At 38.9% G+C, this 17201-nt stretch overlaps 1 protein-coding gene across 1 annotated transcript in view; it reads right to left on the minus strand.

Moving 5' to 3' along the window:
* Nucleotides 1-17201, minus strand: part of AKR1D1 (aldo-keto reductase family 1 member D1) — a 51688-nt gene that overhangs the window by 20820 nt on the left and 13667 nt on the right. Inside the window, exons 2-5 of the mRNA XM_027538892.1 lie at nt 11297-11464; nt 8126-8242; nt 3470-3547; nt 92-214 (exon numbers count right to left, since the gene is read on the minus strand). Of these exons, the coding sequence (XP_027394693.1) occupies nt 92-214; nt 3470-3547; nt 8126-8242; nt 11297-11464 (486 nt within the window). The remainder of the gene's footprint in view (nt 1-91; nt 215-3469; nt 3548-8125; nt 8243-11296; nt 11465-17201) is intronic.

The raw sequence follows: 17201 nt of genomic DNA on the forward strand, positions 1-17201 counted from the left end.
CTAATCCAGGATTCCTCTGTTAAGTAATGGATTCTTTCACATTCCCAACCCCTACACCCCCCTCACCTCCCTTCCCTTGTCAGTGCCATACCTGGTTGCTGACTGGCTTATACTTAAGCCCTGGTTTGTTCAGAATGAGTTCCAGCTGCCTACGGTTAAAATTGGATACTCCAAGGGACTTCACCAAGCCAGCATCTTTGCAAGCTTCCAAAGCCTGTAGGATAAAAGCCAGTGGGTCAAGAAAAAAAGCCTCAACACAAGCAAGAATAAACATTTATAAGGGTGACTGTGAATTCTTTAAAAAGGAAAGTCCCTGGGTATGTTAATAAGCATTATGTGAACTAAAGAAAAGTGGAGGAAATAGGAATTCTGTAAATGAATGATTTGAGGGAATTGTTTATCATACCCTCCCCTTGTATTTTCATAATGTATAAATGTGAAAGTGATAGTTTCTCAGTATCTGACTCTTCGTGACCCCGTGGACTGTAGCTCACCAGGCTCCATTGTTCCTGGAATTCTCTAGGCAAGAATGCTGGAGTGGGTTGCCATTCCTTCTCCAGGGGATCTTCCCAACTCAGGGATCAAACCCAGGTCTCCTGCACTGCAGGCAGATTCTTTACCATCTAAGCCACCAGGGAAGCCCTTTATAACATATACCAGCACAATAATAATGATCTTATTTCTTAAAATCTGTTGAGGTTTTCTTTTTGGTATAGTACCTGAAAATTTTATGTATCTGGTATGTGTGGAAGATGTATTTTCTCCTATTTTTGGATACAGGTCTTGCTTGTCTCTTTCACATACATACATTATTTAGAAGGTTAAAAGTCAAGCTTTTCCTGTCTTTTCAATAATTTAAAGGAATATATCAGAAATCTCCCATTGTAACAGTGCATTTACCAATGTCTTTCTGTATTCTATCAGTTTTTGCTGTTTATATTTTGAATATATTTTATTTGATATGTATGTGTTTAAAATTGTATATCTTCCTAGAAAATTAAATCTTTATCATTATGGTTTTTGCACTTCCCTATACTTTTTTTTTTTTTGGCTGCACCAGGTCTTAATTGTGGCACATAGCCTCTTTGGTCTTCCCTGAAGCATGTGGGATTTTTTTCAGCTGGAGGCATGTTACCTCTTCAGTTGCTGCATGCTGGATTTGATAACAATCAAATCCAGGGGGTGCTGGGTCTTAGTCACTGGACCACCAGGGAAGTACCTCCCTATATATTTTAGAGTCAGCTTTTCAATTTCTTTTGGGATTTTTATTGGGATTGCATTGAATCTATCCATGAATTTGGAGAGAATTAACAACTTATCTGTATTCAGTCTTTCTGTCAAAGAACATGATATAGCTCTCCTTTTATTTAGATTTTAAAAATCTTCTCAGTAAAATACTGTAATTTTAACTGTATAAGTCTTGCATAGATTGTGTTAAATTTATCTCTAAATATTTAATATTGTTTTTTTACAAATTCCACTTTCCTGTGGTACATATATACAATGGAATATTACTCAGCCACAAAAAAGGAACACATTTGAGTCAGTGCTGATGAGATGGATGAACCTAGAGCCTATTATACAAAGTGAAATAAGTCAGAAAGAGAAAATAATCATCATATACTAACACATTTATGGAATCTAGAAAGATGATACTGATGAACCTATTTGGAGAGCAGCAATGGAGACACAGACATTGAGAACAGATTTATGGACATTGCTTGGGTGGAAGGAAGAAGGAGACGGTAGGAGGTATGGAGAGAGTAACATGGAAGATATATTACCATATGTAAAATAAACAGCCAATGGGAATTTGCTGTATGACTCAGGGAACTCAAACCAGGACTTGGTAACAACCTAGAGGGGTGGGATGGGGAGGGAGGTGGGAGACATGTTCAAGTGGGAAGGGACATGGGTAAACCTATGGCTGATTCATGTTGATGTTTGGTAGAAAACAATGTGATACTGTAAAGCAATTATCCTTCAATTAAAAATTAATAAAAAAAATTTAAAGGAGTAAATCTGCTTTCAATTGTGCATTGGTAGCATATGGATTGAGTAAATGGTTTTTCAGGTGGAGAGGCCCAGACGGCAGAAAACATAGTCAGTGCCTCCTCAACCCTAAAAACAATCCACAGTTCAGAGCTTTAAGCTGTTACCGACATGTGGGGAAGTCTAATAGAAAGAGATAATCATTCGATTATAATTTCCAGCCTTTGGAGGAAATTATACATGAGGGGGAAGTCTATTGCATGCATGCATGCTCAGCCGTGTTCAACTCTTTGAATGAGATAATTGTTAGATTATAATTTCCAGCCTTTGGAGTTTGAATTGGAAGAGGCAGGAAAACATCTGCCAGAGGTCAGGCAGAGACTTAGGTTTTCCCTAGCTTCCCACAAGGGCAAGATTTCAGTTCTGCTCTGATTTGATTCCTGAAGATGTCTGAACATGAGTCCTAAGTGTCTACATGTGTGGAGTGAACAAGGCTATGTTGTTTTACAGTTGCTAAGTCATGTCTGACTCTTTGGCGACCCATGGACTAGAGCCCTCCAGGCTTCTCTGTCCGTGGGATTTTCCAGGCAAGAACACTGGAGTGGGTTGCCATTCCCTTCTCCCGGGGATCTTCCTGACCCAGGGATCAAACTTGGGCCTCCTGCATTGCAGGTGGATTCTTTACTGCTGAGCCACCAGGGAAGCCCCTCCTGAGGCTAACATGGGCCCTTTTACCCAGAGTAAAATGCAGCCCAGCATCCAGAAAGAGAATATAAGAGAGGAACTATTGGCATTATTTTTGCTTTTATTTATCCCAAGGCTATAGCAAGAGAGACATAAGAGTAAAAATAACCCCAGTAGCTCCTCTCCTAAATTATCTTACTGGTTGCTGCACTGCCTCTTACTCTGGGTAGAAGCTGCCATGTTACCACATAACAAACCAGTTCATAATATCTGTACCTGCCTCCCCCCAACACATAAGTCCATAAGGGTTTTCTCATTATTTCCCCCTACTTTTTCACTCTTATAATCTTGGGGAAGGAACCAGCAGATTGCTCAGAAATGGAACCAGAATTATTTTTCAGTTTTTCATTTATTATTTTACATTTGTTTCTTTTAAACATCATATTACTGATTTTTAAAAATTCAGTTTGAGAAGCAAAAGAATTATGAGTTTATCTCATTTATATATTTTTATTTACTGTTATAGTAAAGCTTATTTCCTTTACTTTCTTTTTGCCTCTCATTTGTCTCTCCTCCTTATCTTTGGCATTCTTCTCTTTGATCAAAGTAAAATCAAACACTTTTCAGTGCCCAGAAATGGAGATTTTATGCATCTTTGCTCATGGTTAGAAATACCTGACTATTACTCTTCATCGGGAGTAAAGGTTGCAACTCTCCATAAAGCTAACAGGAATAACCACATCACAATTTAAAAATGTAATCTTTTAAGGTTAAGAAGCTCATTTTAACTTACCTCCCAAGTGGCACATAGGTTTGACTTGTGATATAACCATTTGCCATTTTCATCCCTAGGATAAAAATCATCTCCAGGCTGTTAAAAAAAAAAAAAAAGGTAAGTATATCTGAGGATTAAAATGATGGAATTTGAGTTGTCTATATTTCAATATACCCTGACTCTGGGAAACCAATTTAAGATATACATATAAATTTGTCTTCTCCCCTTTGTGGAGCTATCCAGAAATTCACTTGTCCAATATATATAACACGTTCATCTTATTCTCTCACCCTGGCATTTATTTTTCCTTTATTTATTGACAGATTATTGTTGTTAAGTCATGAAGTTCTCTCTTAATGATAACATTTCTCATTAGAAAAACGTAAAAGTTGAGAATTAGGACGTTTAGACTCAGTGTTTGGATAGTATATCCTTGCCAAAGTTGAGGGCAGCAAATTTCTTATTCTTATGAGAAACCAAATGTCATCACTAAGGCTGAGAAGGAATTCTTCAGCTAAGAAAAACATAGTTCATGAATGGAATGCTCCTTAAGTATAAGAGAAATGGACAGCTCATTAATTCTCAGGTCTGGCTAATCGCCTTGTGGTTCCTTTCTTTCCCTGTTTAGCTGCCTCTAGGAGTTCAGCATCATTTTTTCTACCTCACACACTAACTGTTGAACCTCCTTTTCTAGCTTTTTGGTGACACTTTTTCAATGAAGATTGACTGTTGTTGTTCAGTCGCTAAGTAGTGTCCAACTCTTTGCAACCCCATACTGCAGCATGCCGAGCTTCCCTATCCATCACCATCTCCCAGAGTGTGATCAAACTCATGTCCATTGAGTCGGTGATGCCATCCAACCATCTCATCCTCTGTCGTCCCCTTCTCCTCCTGCCCTCAATCCTTCCCAGCATCAGGGTCTTTTCCAATGAGTCAGTTTTTCGCATCAGTTGGCCAAAGTATGGGAGCTTCAGCATCAGTCCTTCTAATGAATATTCAGGGTTGATTTTCTTTAGGATTGACTGGTTTTGTCTCTTTGCTGCCCAAGGGACCCTCAAGAGTGTTCTCTAACACCACAGTTCAAAAGCATCAATTGTTTAGCTCTCAGCCTTCTTCATGGTCCAACTCCCGCATCCATATATGACTACAGGAAAAACCATAGCTTTTACTCTATGGACCTGTGTTGGCAAAGTGATGTCTCTGCTTTTTAATACACTGTGTAGGTTTATCTATTGACTATGGTGTGGAAATTGTCTTTCATATTTCTCCTTTTTTTCCTATATGTAAACATGGGACCCATCTCATATGGGTTTGGAAATGGGATAGAGAGAAATAAAAGATGATTTATGGATTCCTTGAGTGGATGATGGTAACCGTTTCCTGAGGCTGGACAATGAATTGAGAGTTTTGTTTTGGACATTTTGAGTTTGAAATGACTGTTAGACATTCAAGTGGATATTTGAAGAGAGCAGAGAGGTCTCAGATGGTGGCTCAGAGACTGTGGGCACAGGTAAAATGTGGGAGTTCCTCAGCATATTAAATGATATTCAATCCATGCAATTGGGTGAAATCACCTACAGAAAGAGAGTGGCTCAGTCAGGCAAAAATATTGAAGAAAGAGCACTGGGCAAAGCATTTGGAGTTTAGTGGGGAAGGAGCTGCCAAAGAATCATCAGAGGATGACATCATCAAAGCCACAAGGTGAAAATGTACAAAGAAAGAGGCAGTGATCAATTGCATTGAAAGAGGTTAAATAAAATATGAGGACAAACTGTATATTGGATTTGGTTGGTGGCATAGAAGTCTTTGTAGATCTTGATAATAGGAATTTTTTTTGCTATTAAAAAGGAGCAAGGAATTGGATAAAATCCATCATATTAAAAAAAAAATTTCCTGAATTTTCCCCTCTGCCATCTAACCTGAATGAAACTTTTACCTGGTGATCACACTTTCTCCATGCCCTCTTTAATAAAGGGGGCATCTAAATTTCATCTAAAATTTTCATCTAAATTTTCTTCTGTTACACTGAAAGTAGGAAAAGGACTCCTTTCTCATCAAAGCCATGTAATCTTTCATATTAACTACCCTGTATATCTCTGATTTCTAAGCCCTTTGACCTCCTTAACACTTATGATGCTTCAGTTCAGTTCAGTTCAGTTGCTCAGTCGTGTCTGAATCTTTGCAACCCCATGAATCGCAGCACACCAGGCCTCCTTGTCCATCACCAACTCCTGGAGTTTACTCAAACTCATGTCCATCGAGTCAGTGATGCCATCCAGCCATCTCATCCTCTGTCATCCCCTTCTCCTCCTGCCCCCAATCCCTCCCAGAATCAGGGTCTTTTCCAATGAGTCAACTCTTCGCATCAGGTGGCCAGAGTATTGGAGTTTGAGCTTCAGCATCAGTGCTTCCAATGAACACCCAGGACTGATCTCCTTTAGGATGGACTGGTTGGATCTCCTTGCAGTCCAAGGGACTCTCAAGAGTCTTCTCCAATACCACAGTTCAGAAGCATCAATTCTTCAGCACTCAGCTTTCTTCACAGTCCAACTCTCACATCCATACATGACCACTGGAAAAACCATAGCCTTGACTAGACGGACCTTATGATGCTTATTTCCACTCTATTCTACCTCCATGTTTCTTATCTTTAGCATTTCCTAATTTTACTTCTGATCTGAAATGGCTTTATGCCTCCATCATGAACTCTGTTAATATTAATAGTTTTTACTCTCCCAAAATTTAATTCTTTATCATGTCTGAACCCATCTTAGATATTTCTATGATGTCTCCTTAAGCTTCCACTGTGCTAACTTTACTAATCCCTTCATCTGGACAAGCCCATTGTCTTTTTCCTCCTTTCCTGCTCCTGACTATAAAGCATTATTAGAAGAATAATTCAACCTTCTAAAAATCCACCCTGTCCATTCTCATTCCTATTTAGCAATAACTTTGTCCTTTTAAAATGTCTTATGCTTTTTTGTACTTTGTATTTTGTTCTGAAATTGTGTCTGCTTGTTAACTTGACATTAAAAAATAACAAAGTGCTAAAACATTTTAGCAAGAAAGGTATTTGTTTTTTAAAAATCATGAGATTCAAAAAGCATGTGATATTTTGACTTCAAAGATTGATTTCTCAATTACAAGAAGTACAGGTTCAGTTGGGAGGTAATGTCACTGTATTGTGAAATTTGTCACTGTTAAAAGTTTTACCTTCTCTGTGTCCTTGAGCTCTGATCCTATTTAAAAATAGAAATAGAATTTCTCTATTTACCTTCTCCAAAAGATTTTACAAGTCATTAGTCAGCTACAGAGAAGTAAATTTCATTTTCTCACTTTTAAATGTAGCTTCTTTCCAAATCTGTAAGAACTCTGCCATTCGAAAAAGAATCAAAGTTAGCTGAGTGAAGAGAAGGGTTGAGGTCAAAATCCAAAGAGCCTGAATTCAAAACATCACTGTAGTCCACAGGACATTGGGATCATTAAGCTCATGAGGATAAGAGATAGGGTAATATAAGGGAACAAGATTGGGATTGGCATTAAGGGACCAGGATCTGGTCCCAGTTCTGATGGACTTTAAGCCTGACTGAGTAGTTCATTACTTGTGGTCTAAGTTTTCTCTTTGGTGAAATGAGGTTATTGGGATATATAATTGCTAAGGTGGCTCAGTCACTAAAGAATCCACCTGCAATGCAGGAGACCCAGGTTCGATCCCTGGGTTGGGAAGATCCTCTGGAGAAGGAAATGGCAACCCACTCCAGTATTTTTGCCTGGAGAATCCCATAGACAGAGGAGCCTGACAGGCTATAGTCCATGGAGTCACAAGAGCTAAACACAACTTAGCAACTAAACCACCACCACTAGGTCACATCTTGGATATGACCACAGAGGAAGGTCAATAAGGAAGGTGCTTCTAGAGAACAGAGCAGGGGCAGCCAAATTGGCTGTGTAAAGAAATTCTGGTCACTGCAATGGCAGAGAGCTCTTGTTTTTCCTGTCCAGCAGGACCTCACATACCTCATGGATAAGTGGTCAACTTTGTTTTTCAGTCTTTCCTTCCATCAGTGAAATTTTAAAAATGTTGCTGATCTTCAGAAGTGTATAGTGGGTGTTTTGGTGATGGTTAAATTAACAGTGAGCCCATAGATTGAGAAAGTTCAAGGAAGGAGTGATTTGAACTAAAGGAACATATATCACACAAAAGTCCTGATCTTGGAGCTGGCTTCAAAAACCTGACTATTCTCTCCAAAGGAAGAAAACCTGAAGGGTGGAGTGTAAGTTTTCAGTTGTATCTATTACTTTACATTATGTTGTGCAGAGATGTTTTTGTGACTGTGTGAATGGGAAGAAGGGTGTGCTGGATGCTGGGCAACTACAGTATGGACTACAGTTAGTAGATTACATGTTGGTTTAACAAAGAAAGTTCAAAGTATTACTGTAAAGACATGATAGAACATGTATTGGATTATGAATCAAGAAACCTGGGATCCAGGCCTGAGATGGATACACAGGATTGTTCTTGGCATTTGTTGGGCCTGGTCAGTACTATCTTATTTATGGTAACAAAACATCATTTTATTTTATGGTTCTAAGTAATGAATGAGCTTCCTGCACAGAGCTTTTTGCTCATGGTTGCCAAAGAGTGAAGCATAACCTTTAGGTATCTGAACCTACCTTAAAAGCCATGGGTATTTCAATGATGTAAAGATCCACATAATCTAGCTGGAGGTCCTTGAGTGTCCTCTCCAGAGTTGGGCGGACCAACTCTGGGTCAAGATTTGTAGCCCACAGCTGAAAGAAAAAAAGGGGATAGTTAATATCCATGGTATTTTTAAAAATAATAATGCACCCTTTTAAAATATTTTTAACTTTTTTTTTTTTTTAACTGCATTGCACAGCACACAGGATCTCAGTTCCCTGACCAGGAATGGAATCCATGCTCCCTGCAGTTGAAGCATGGAGTTCTAACTATAGGACAGCCAGGGAATTCTCCACCCCAGTTGCCTTTACACTCATATACATTGTATTCACTCATTTAATTTCACAGAGATATGTTTAAACTGCAGTGTCATCTGAGTATAGGTTGAACTGATATAAGTCTTGATGCCCAGAGTATAATGTGATCCAAATATAGTACCAGAGATTTAAAGATCCACCTGAACCACAGAGAACCTAATCAGCAATAAAGTCTTCCTCTTCCCGGTGCTAATTGCCGAATCCACCCTTAGCACTTTCATTTTTCCTCATTGTGTAATTAGGGAACACGTATCCAACTAGTGGTGCTGCCCTGGCCTGGTGCTTTATTTTTATTTCACTGATAGAAGGTGTGACTCATCTGAGTATGAAACATGGTTGTGTACGTGACTTCACCAATGTTTCACATTGTGATGGGTGGTGTAGATGCTGGTGAAATTTTAAATTATTGTAAAGGTTTAGATCCCTTTTGATAGCTCCTTTGTTCCCATTTGGTCCACTTCCTCATTTCCCCAGGAAAATTCTGCCAATCCCTAACAAGAAAGTACTCAATCTGAACTGGTGATGTCACCAAAATGATGGCATGGGAGACTCCTTTGTTGGAGATCTTTGTCCTCCAAAATGATCATCAGTTAAACAGCTATTCATGAATTAAAAACCAATAAAAATGTTGGTCACAGGATGCCAACTCCGTTATGAGTGAGTTCTGGGAATCTAATGAATTGCATGGTGATTGTAGTTAGTAATACTGTTGCTAAGAGAATAAATCTTCAATGTTTTCATCACAAAAAATAATGGTAATTATGTAATGTGATGGAGGTGTTAGCTAATTTACAATGGTGGTAACCATTTTGCAGTATATAATTGTATCAAATCAATGTGTTATACACTTACACTTATATAGTGTCATACATCAGTTATATTTCAATAAAGCCAAAAAGGTAAATAAAAGGCAAGTAGACAGTTTAACATATATAAGAAAAAAGAAAAATAAATTACTCAGTCACTAAAGTGCTAAGTAATGAAAAATTCAGCCTTGGGTTCTCAGAATGGAGCATGTGTACCCTTGAGGTCTGTGAAACTTAGGGTACTGAGGGGTAGTCAGAGCCTCAGGATAAATGAGGATATTTTCTTGGAGCATCAAATTTGCTCACATATTTTTTTGGATAAAAAAAAACCTTTGAATTTCCATACACATTTTGCCACAAGTAAGGGCAAGCAAAACTGGTAAATTTTTTTTCCTATGTTGAACAATAATTTTTTTCTTGCCGTCAAAGCACAGAAAAGAGAAAACAATGCAAGAGTAGTGAAAAATGTGTTTTTGCTTTTAATGTGGGTCTTTTTTGTATATTATTGACATCCCATCTAATTGAAAATTCTGTTTTATATATTTTAATCTATCTTTATTCAACAGTTTTAGGTTCTCTTTAAGTGCTTTTAAATGTTAACTTGGCAACCTTATGAAATGGGCAATTCAGTTCTTTTTCAGTGTGATAGGTATTGCAACAACTTTAACTGTTTACCAGGGAGATAAAAAGGAAAGTTTTTTTTGTTTTTCATTTGTAACTTCAAAAATATTTCCATCTTTGGCTCACGGCCTCAGGATATGAGTTCAAGCTTATTCTTCCCCAGAAACTCTTGGTGAGTTCTCCTGAAAGACTCTGTAAAAACAAAATCTTTAGGAATCAGACTGCAAAGCTGTAATGAAGTGACAAGCTTCAGGCTGGTGTTTTGGGACAGTGGTTCTACATGGCCCCTTGAAATCATAGCCCATAAGTGGCTGGTGACTTGGGGAACTGCAGGCCCCCAAAGAGCTTGGAAAGGAGTTGGGAGAAGGGGCAGTGAGTGAAGTCTGAAGCACCATTCTGTTCTCTTTAGAAAACTTAGGAGAATTGGATTACAAGTTCTCTAAAGTTATTAAGTTTCATTCCTTCAAGGCTGCCTGTAAATATGTATTCCATATTTCCACTGGCTCTCATCTTATCATGATACTTTATATTTCTGATTACTTTTCAATGGATAGTGATTTCTAACTGTCATCAGTTGGAGATTTCAATTTCTCAAAAGATGTAAACAAAATGTGGTATATCCGTTCAATGGAATATTATTTGGCTATAAAAAGAAATGAAATTCTGATAAGTGTTACAACGTAAATGAAAGTAGAAAACATAATAAGAGAAAGAAGCTACACAGAAAAGAATACATATTGCATGAATCCTTTTGTAAGAAATGTCCAGAATAGGAGAACTAGAGAGAAATAAAGTAGATCAGTGTTTATCAGTGGCTAGCGGAGAGGGATAAATGGGAAGTGATTACTAGTAGGTGAGGGGTTTCTTTTTGGAGTGATAAAAATATTCTGGAAAAGGTATTGGTCATGGTTGTATGACTCTGTGAATATACTAAAAAGCACTGATTTTACACGGTGAGCTTTAGGGTACATGAATTATATCTCAAAAAATTAGTGATCTATGGACAAACTGGCATATACAGAAGAAAAAAGACTACCTATTCTAAAGAAAAAAGTTGTGACAAGTAATATGAACCACTTCCTCATGTCCCTTTACTCCTCAAATCTACTTTTGTTGTAGGTGTGGCTCTTCCATATTGTCTTAAATCAATGCCCAAGTGTGAAGAAAAAACTTTGCCCTAACTTCAAGGGGCTATTTAGTCCCTAAATTCTTGGCAAGATTGAGGAATTTGCCAGTTCAGAACTCACTCTTTGGGACACCCCTGATGGTCCAGTGGTTAGGACTCTGTACTTCCATTGCAGGGGGTGTGGGAAACCTAGATCCCACAAGCTGGTGGCTTGGTGAGTTTCTTCAGCAGGAAAAGTGACATCAGGCCCACCGTGTAGGTGAAGGGAAGACTCACCTTTCCACAGTAGAAGATATCCTCCCTCTGCACCTTTCCTTCTGCTATCTTCTCTCTGATGGCCTCCCCCACTTCATGCTCATTCTGGTAGAGGTAGGCCCCATCAATGTGCCGGTACCCCGTGTCAATGGCAATCTTCACTGATGTTGCACAGGTCCCCTTAGGAGTCTAAAATGATAGGGGATTGGGAGGGGGAGAAGAGAAATACGTCTTTCGTTTAGTTTAATCGTTCTTAATCTTGCTCCTTGGAAGAAAGTTATGACCAACCTAGACAGCATATTAAAAAGCAGAGACATTACTTTGCCATCAAAGGTCTGTCTAGTCAAAGCTATGGTTTTTCCAGTAGTCATGGATGGATGTGAGAGTTGGACTATAAAGAAAGCTGAGTGCCGAAGAATTGATGTTTTTGAACTGTGGTGTTGGAGAAAACTCTTTGAGAGTCGCTTGGACTGCAAGGAGATCCAATCAGTCAATCCTAAAGGAAATCAGTCCTGAATATTCACTGGAAGGACTGATGCTGAAGCTGAAACTCCAAAACTTTGGCCACCTGATGAGAAGAGCTGACTGGAAAAGACCCTGATGCTTGGAAAGATCGAAGGCAGGAGAAGGGGACGACAGAGGATGAGATGGTTGGATGGCATCACCAACTCAGTGGACATGAATTTGAGTAAACTCTGGGAGTTGGTGATGGACAGGGAGGCCTGGCGTGCTGCAGTTCATGGAGTCACAGAGTCGGACATGACTGAGCTACTGAACTGAACTTAACTGAATCAGGACACTTGGCACATACATTGTTTTATAGCAAACATGACAAATTGCTAATTCTATGCTGTTGTGACTGGAAGATGGAGTCTGAAAACTGGAGAAATTGACCTATCAGATTGCTTCTAACCCTTAATGGAAGATTCATTCATCTCAGGGCTGTCCTTAGCTTTGCAGCTTCAGAAATGTAATTTGACCAATTGTTCCCAAAGACAAGAGATTTCACGATAGCCCTGTTGTGAGTGTGTATTAGTTGCTAAGTTGTGTCTGACTCTTTGAAACCCATGGACTGTAGCCCACCAGGCTCCTCTTGTCCATGGGATTCTCCAGGCAAGAATACTGGAGTAGTTTGCCATTTCCTTCTCCAAGAAATCTTCCTAACCCAGGGATCAAACCTGGGTCGCCTGCATTAACCATTCGAGCCACCAGGGAAGCCCAGTCCTGTTATAGGAGGGCACAAGTTCATTGAAGAAGGCTCAATTATAAGGTAAAGTCATGGGTTAAAAAAAAAAACTGAGATACATCCACAGACTGGAATACCACTCAGTAATAAGAAGGAATGAACTATTGTTACACACAACAACATGGATTAATATCAAAATAATTATACCAGAAGTCAGATAAAAAAAGAATAAATACTTTCTGATTCTATTTATTAAAATACTAGAAAATGAAAACTAACCTATAGTTACAGTCACAGATCAGCAATCGCCTGTGGTAGTAGGTAGGGTCTGTGGGCATGAATCATAGGGAGGGAAAACAAGGGAGTTCAAACAAGCTTGCAGTGATGATACGTTTACTGTCTTAATTATGATGATGGCTTCACAAATATATACATGTGTCAAACTCATCAAACTGTACACTTTAAATACATGTGGTTTATTATATGTCAATTATACCTCAGTAGAGCTGGGATAAAAAGATTGTCAGGGGTGTGTTACATTTTTCAAGATGCATTTTTATCAAATTTGGCAGCCAGAGCTTTGTTTGTTTCATAAAACCGCATGAAGCATAAGACTGAGGGTATTCAGGACCCCCAAACCTGACAAATTCTTAGCACTTGAGGTGTAAGTTATTCATTTTTCAAATCACATATAAATTACTGATCTTTAGTTATGAAGACATTTAAATATGCAAAAGTGTGCTTCATTTACATTTTTTCTTAATGAGAAGTGAAGGACTTGATGGAGACTTTCCTTAAGACAAACAACTAATCTCATCAAATTAAAATTCCAAGTCCTATTTTAGGTTTTCTATAGGGGAGAGGCTTAATGCTATTTGTAGATTTATAGACCTTATATTCAGATGATGATCATTCCCATCTCATTCACAAATGTTGAAAACTACTTGTGCTTGTGTCTGTATTTTCAGTATTCTAATCAAATGCTTGATAATGTCATATCAGACAAGTGGTGATTTGTTGCGGAATGAATGAGACCAGGAATCTCTTGTATATCTAGTGACTTTATAGTTCTGGGCTGGAAACAGAAAGTGTTGGGAGCATAAACTCTTTTCTTCCCCTATTTCAGTTAAAAGTCATTACTACTAATGTTAAGAGGATAGGAAAAATGAACCAGTTGGCTACACAGATGGTATTAGAAAAAAAGAATTCATAGTCACAAATGTAAAATAGTTGGGAAAGGGAGACACACTTTTCAGGAATGTTAGAAACACATCTTGGGTGACTTAACAACATGATCAATAAAGCTCGAACAGAAATTAAGCCCAAACCCCCCAAGCTGTAAAACGAGGTGTTATGGATGACAACTGTGACAATAAAAGCACAGTGGGAAGAGGAGGGTTCGGGTAGAATCAGAAATTTACTGGGGAAAAGGTGAAAATACTGCTTTCTTTCTTGGGTGTATACGTAGTACTAACAAAAAGCAATAAAGTTCAATATGAGATAGTAAATATATCTCAGACATATCACTGAGATTCTGTGGGTTGGAGCTGATAGTTTAAGTATGAAAAGGGAAAGTGAAAAGTGTTAGTCGCTCAGTTATGGCTGACCCTATGTGACCCCATGGACTGTAGCCCTCCAGGCTCCTCTGTCAATGGAATTCTCCAGGCAAGAATACTGGAGTAGGTTTCCATTCCCTTCTCCAGGGCATCTTCCCAGCCCAGGGATTGAACCCGAGTTTCCTGGATTGGCAGGCAGATTCTTTACCACTGAGCCACCAAGTATACAGCTAAAGTAAATTTAATACAAGGGGAAAAGCCCAAAACAATGCATATTGAAATATATGATTGTATTTTCTTAAAAATTTTTTAAAATTTATTTGGCTGTGCTAGGCCTTAGTCACAACATGTGTGGTCTTAGATCTTCATTGTGGCATGCGGGATGCTCAGTTGTGGGATGCTCGGTTGCAGGATGCTCAGTTGCAGCATGCAGACCCTTAGTTGCAGCATAGGGGACCTAGTTCCCTGACCAGGTACTGAACCCAGGCCCCCTGCATTGGGAGCACAGAATCTTAGCCACTGAACCACCAGGGAAGTCACTATATAATTGTATTTTCAAAGGTTAACCCAAGAAAAGAAACATTTAGTACAAAGAAAGGGTAAACAACAAGGGCTAAGGTAGGAGTGTGGTACTGATTCAGCCTGAGCAATATATGGCTGGTGCTTTTTTAAGTAAAGATTATGGCACAGCAGCAGGTTATAGTAGTGAAAAGTTTGATTATTCAGGTATCATTAAAGAGCCTTTTCTAAACAATCTTTACTTGCTAAAAATATTTTGTTAGATGGCAGAAGCAGCAGTGAGGTGAATTACTATTTGGGACTTAATTCTAATCAACATGGAGGAACTATTTGGAAATGTGGATGTGAGAAAAGTATTAATACTTCTCTGTAGGTCTTAAATGTAGCATAAGAGAGTTCTATGTAAATTAAGACAGATTCTCTGGGGGAAATTAATTTTAGGGAAAAATAAGAAAGCTCAAATAGAATACCATGTTTGTAGACTCAAATAAGTGATAAGATCAGAGAATCTAAAATACAAAAAAACTGACTCCATACATAAGAACACTTTTAGTAAAATAAGAAGTCTGTTTTCTGAAATGGACAGCAGCACCTTTTATCGACTTAAGAAAGTGGGGAATCCAGTAAGGATGAGGTGTGACATACCCTAGGTCAACTTCCACCATCCAGTGTTGTGTGACCCACAAGTAGAATACAGGAGTCTGAAAACCCAACAGACTTAGCATCACTCCCTTTGACGCCATTTAGAAAATGTGTGATTCCCATCCCTGAGTTTTGGGCTCCATGGATCCTAGTTTCCAGGGGCAAACCAGGCTCCTTATTTCTAGAGTTTAGCATTCAAGGTGAAAAGCTGCCATTCTGGCAGGGATGAGTGAGTTTTAAAATCGAAGGCAGTAGAGCTCCTCCATATTTACCCAGTGGGACAGGGAGGAAAGTGTTTAGCACCCAGGTCAATGATATACCCTTTCCCAATTTCGATAGTTAATGGACAATGACCTGAGTAAATGATCTGAGAAGGATAAGTTGGCAAGAGACTCACACAGTTCAGAGATGAGAATCTGGGTCATAATACCACATAAGCCACCCAGACCAGCAGAGGTATAGGCTAAGGGTGCAGAAATCTAGAATTGGGAGTCTCAGAGGGAGACAATAAGTATCAATTGCAGCTTGAAGACAGCTTTAATATTTATTTATTTTTTAGCTGCGCTGGGTCTTTTGTGGTGCACGGGCTTAGTTGCCCCATGGCACGTGGGATCTTCCTGACCCACAGATTGAACCCGTGTCCCTGCATTGGCAGGTGGATTCTTAACCACTGGACCACCAGGCAAGTTCTTAAGACAGCCTTAGTGGCAGGAGTTGTATTCAACTGATAACCTACCTCTTTAAAACTTTTTCTAGGAAAGAATCCAAATAATTATTGAAGGGTTTTTCCCAGGGAAGAACTTAGCACACAAAGCCAGTAGGTCTAGTTGGCACCAGGGGTAGACTAGTAGTTGGCATGGGGTAGCCCCCAAAACAGAGGCACTCATTTCCTCAGCTGTCAGTAGTGCTGGCTGCTAATTATACATACTGATTCCCTCTATGGACGGTGCAAGTGTGTAAAAGCCTTGTCCCCTTGACTTAGTACAACAAGCTCTCTGTGGGGTTGATGAACTGCTGTATCACAGTTCAACCCTCCCTTCTTCACAGACCTGCTTTTCTCACCCCCTTGCAGGTCTGGTTCCTGAGACTACGCCCCAGTAAGCTTCCTGCATGCAAATTTCCTTCTCCCAGAGGCTGTTTCCCAGAGTACCCAAACTAAGACACTTGGGTAAAGGAGGATTTCTTAAACAAGCTAAAGAAAGTGCTAATTATAAATTAGAAGAGTGGTAAATGTGACAGTATTAAAATTGAGAAACCCTGATCATCAAAGTCAGAAGTGAAGTTGCTCAGTCGTGTGCAACTCTTTGCAATCCCATGGATCATCTGTCCATGGAATTTTCCAGGCAAGAGTACTGGAGTGGGTTGTCATTTCCTTCTCCAGGGTATCTTCCTGACCCAGGGATCAAACCCAGGTGTCCCGCATTGCATGGACGTCTGATCATCAAAAGACACTATTGGAAAAGGCAATTCAAAAGAGGTAGTTTTACATGACATAATTGATAAAGAACTCATATCCAGATATTTTTAAAATTCACCATATAAATAAAAAGAGAAAAATCCAATAAAGAATAATGCATAGAAGGCAAAGCCATTTTGCAAAAAACATACAACTGGCTAATAAAATATGAAAAAATATGAAAATTGACCATTTTTATGTAGGGTAAAGAAGATGCAAGTTAAAACCACAATGAAAGATGATTTTACTCTTACTAAAGTTGCATAAATTAAAAAGACACCAAGTATTGGTGATAGTGTGGAGCAAGAAGTTCACCCATGAATTCTTAGAGGGAATGTAAACTACATAACTACTTTGGAAATTGTCTATATGGATATCATCTACTAAAACTGAAGATACTGATACTCATACAGTGCATGTCTTAGAGAAACTCATGTGCTTGTGCAACAAGATGTGTGTAAGACTCTTTGTAGCAATACTGTCTGTGAAAGCCCAAATGGGGAGCGATACAAATGCCCACCAATAGAATGCAGATACTGATATATTCTTTGAATTCAATGTTATACA

The sequence above is a fragment of the Bos indicus x Bos taurus genome, chromosome 4 (assembly GCF_003369695.1).
Source record: "Bos indicus x Bos taurus breed Angus x Brahman F1 hybrid chromosome 4, Bos_hybrid_MaternalHap_v2.0, whole genome shotgun sequence".
Classification (NCBI taxonomy): domain Eukaryota; kingdom Metazoa; phylum Chordata; class Mammalia; order Artiodactyla; family Bovidae; genus Bos; species Bos indicus x Bos taurus.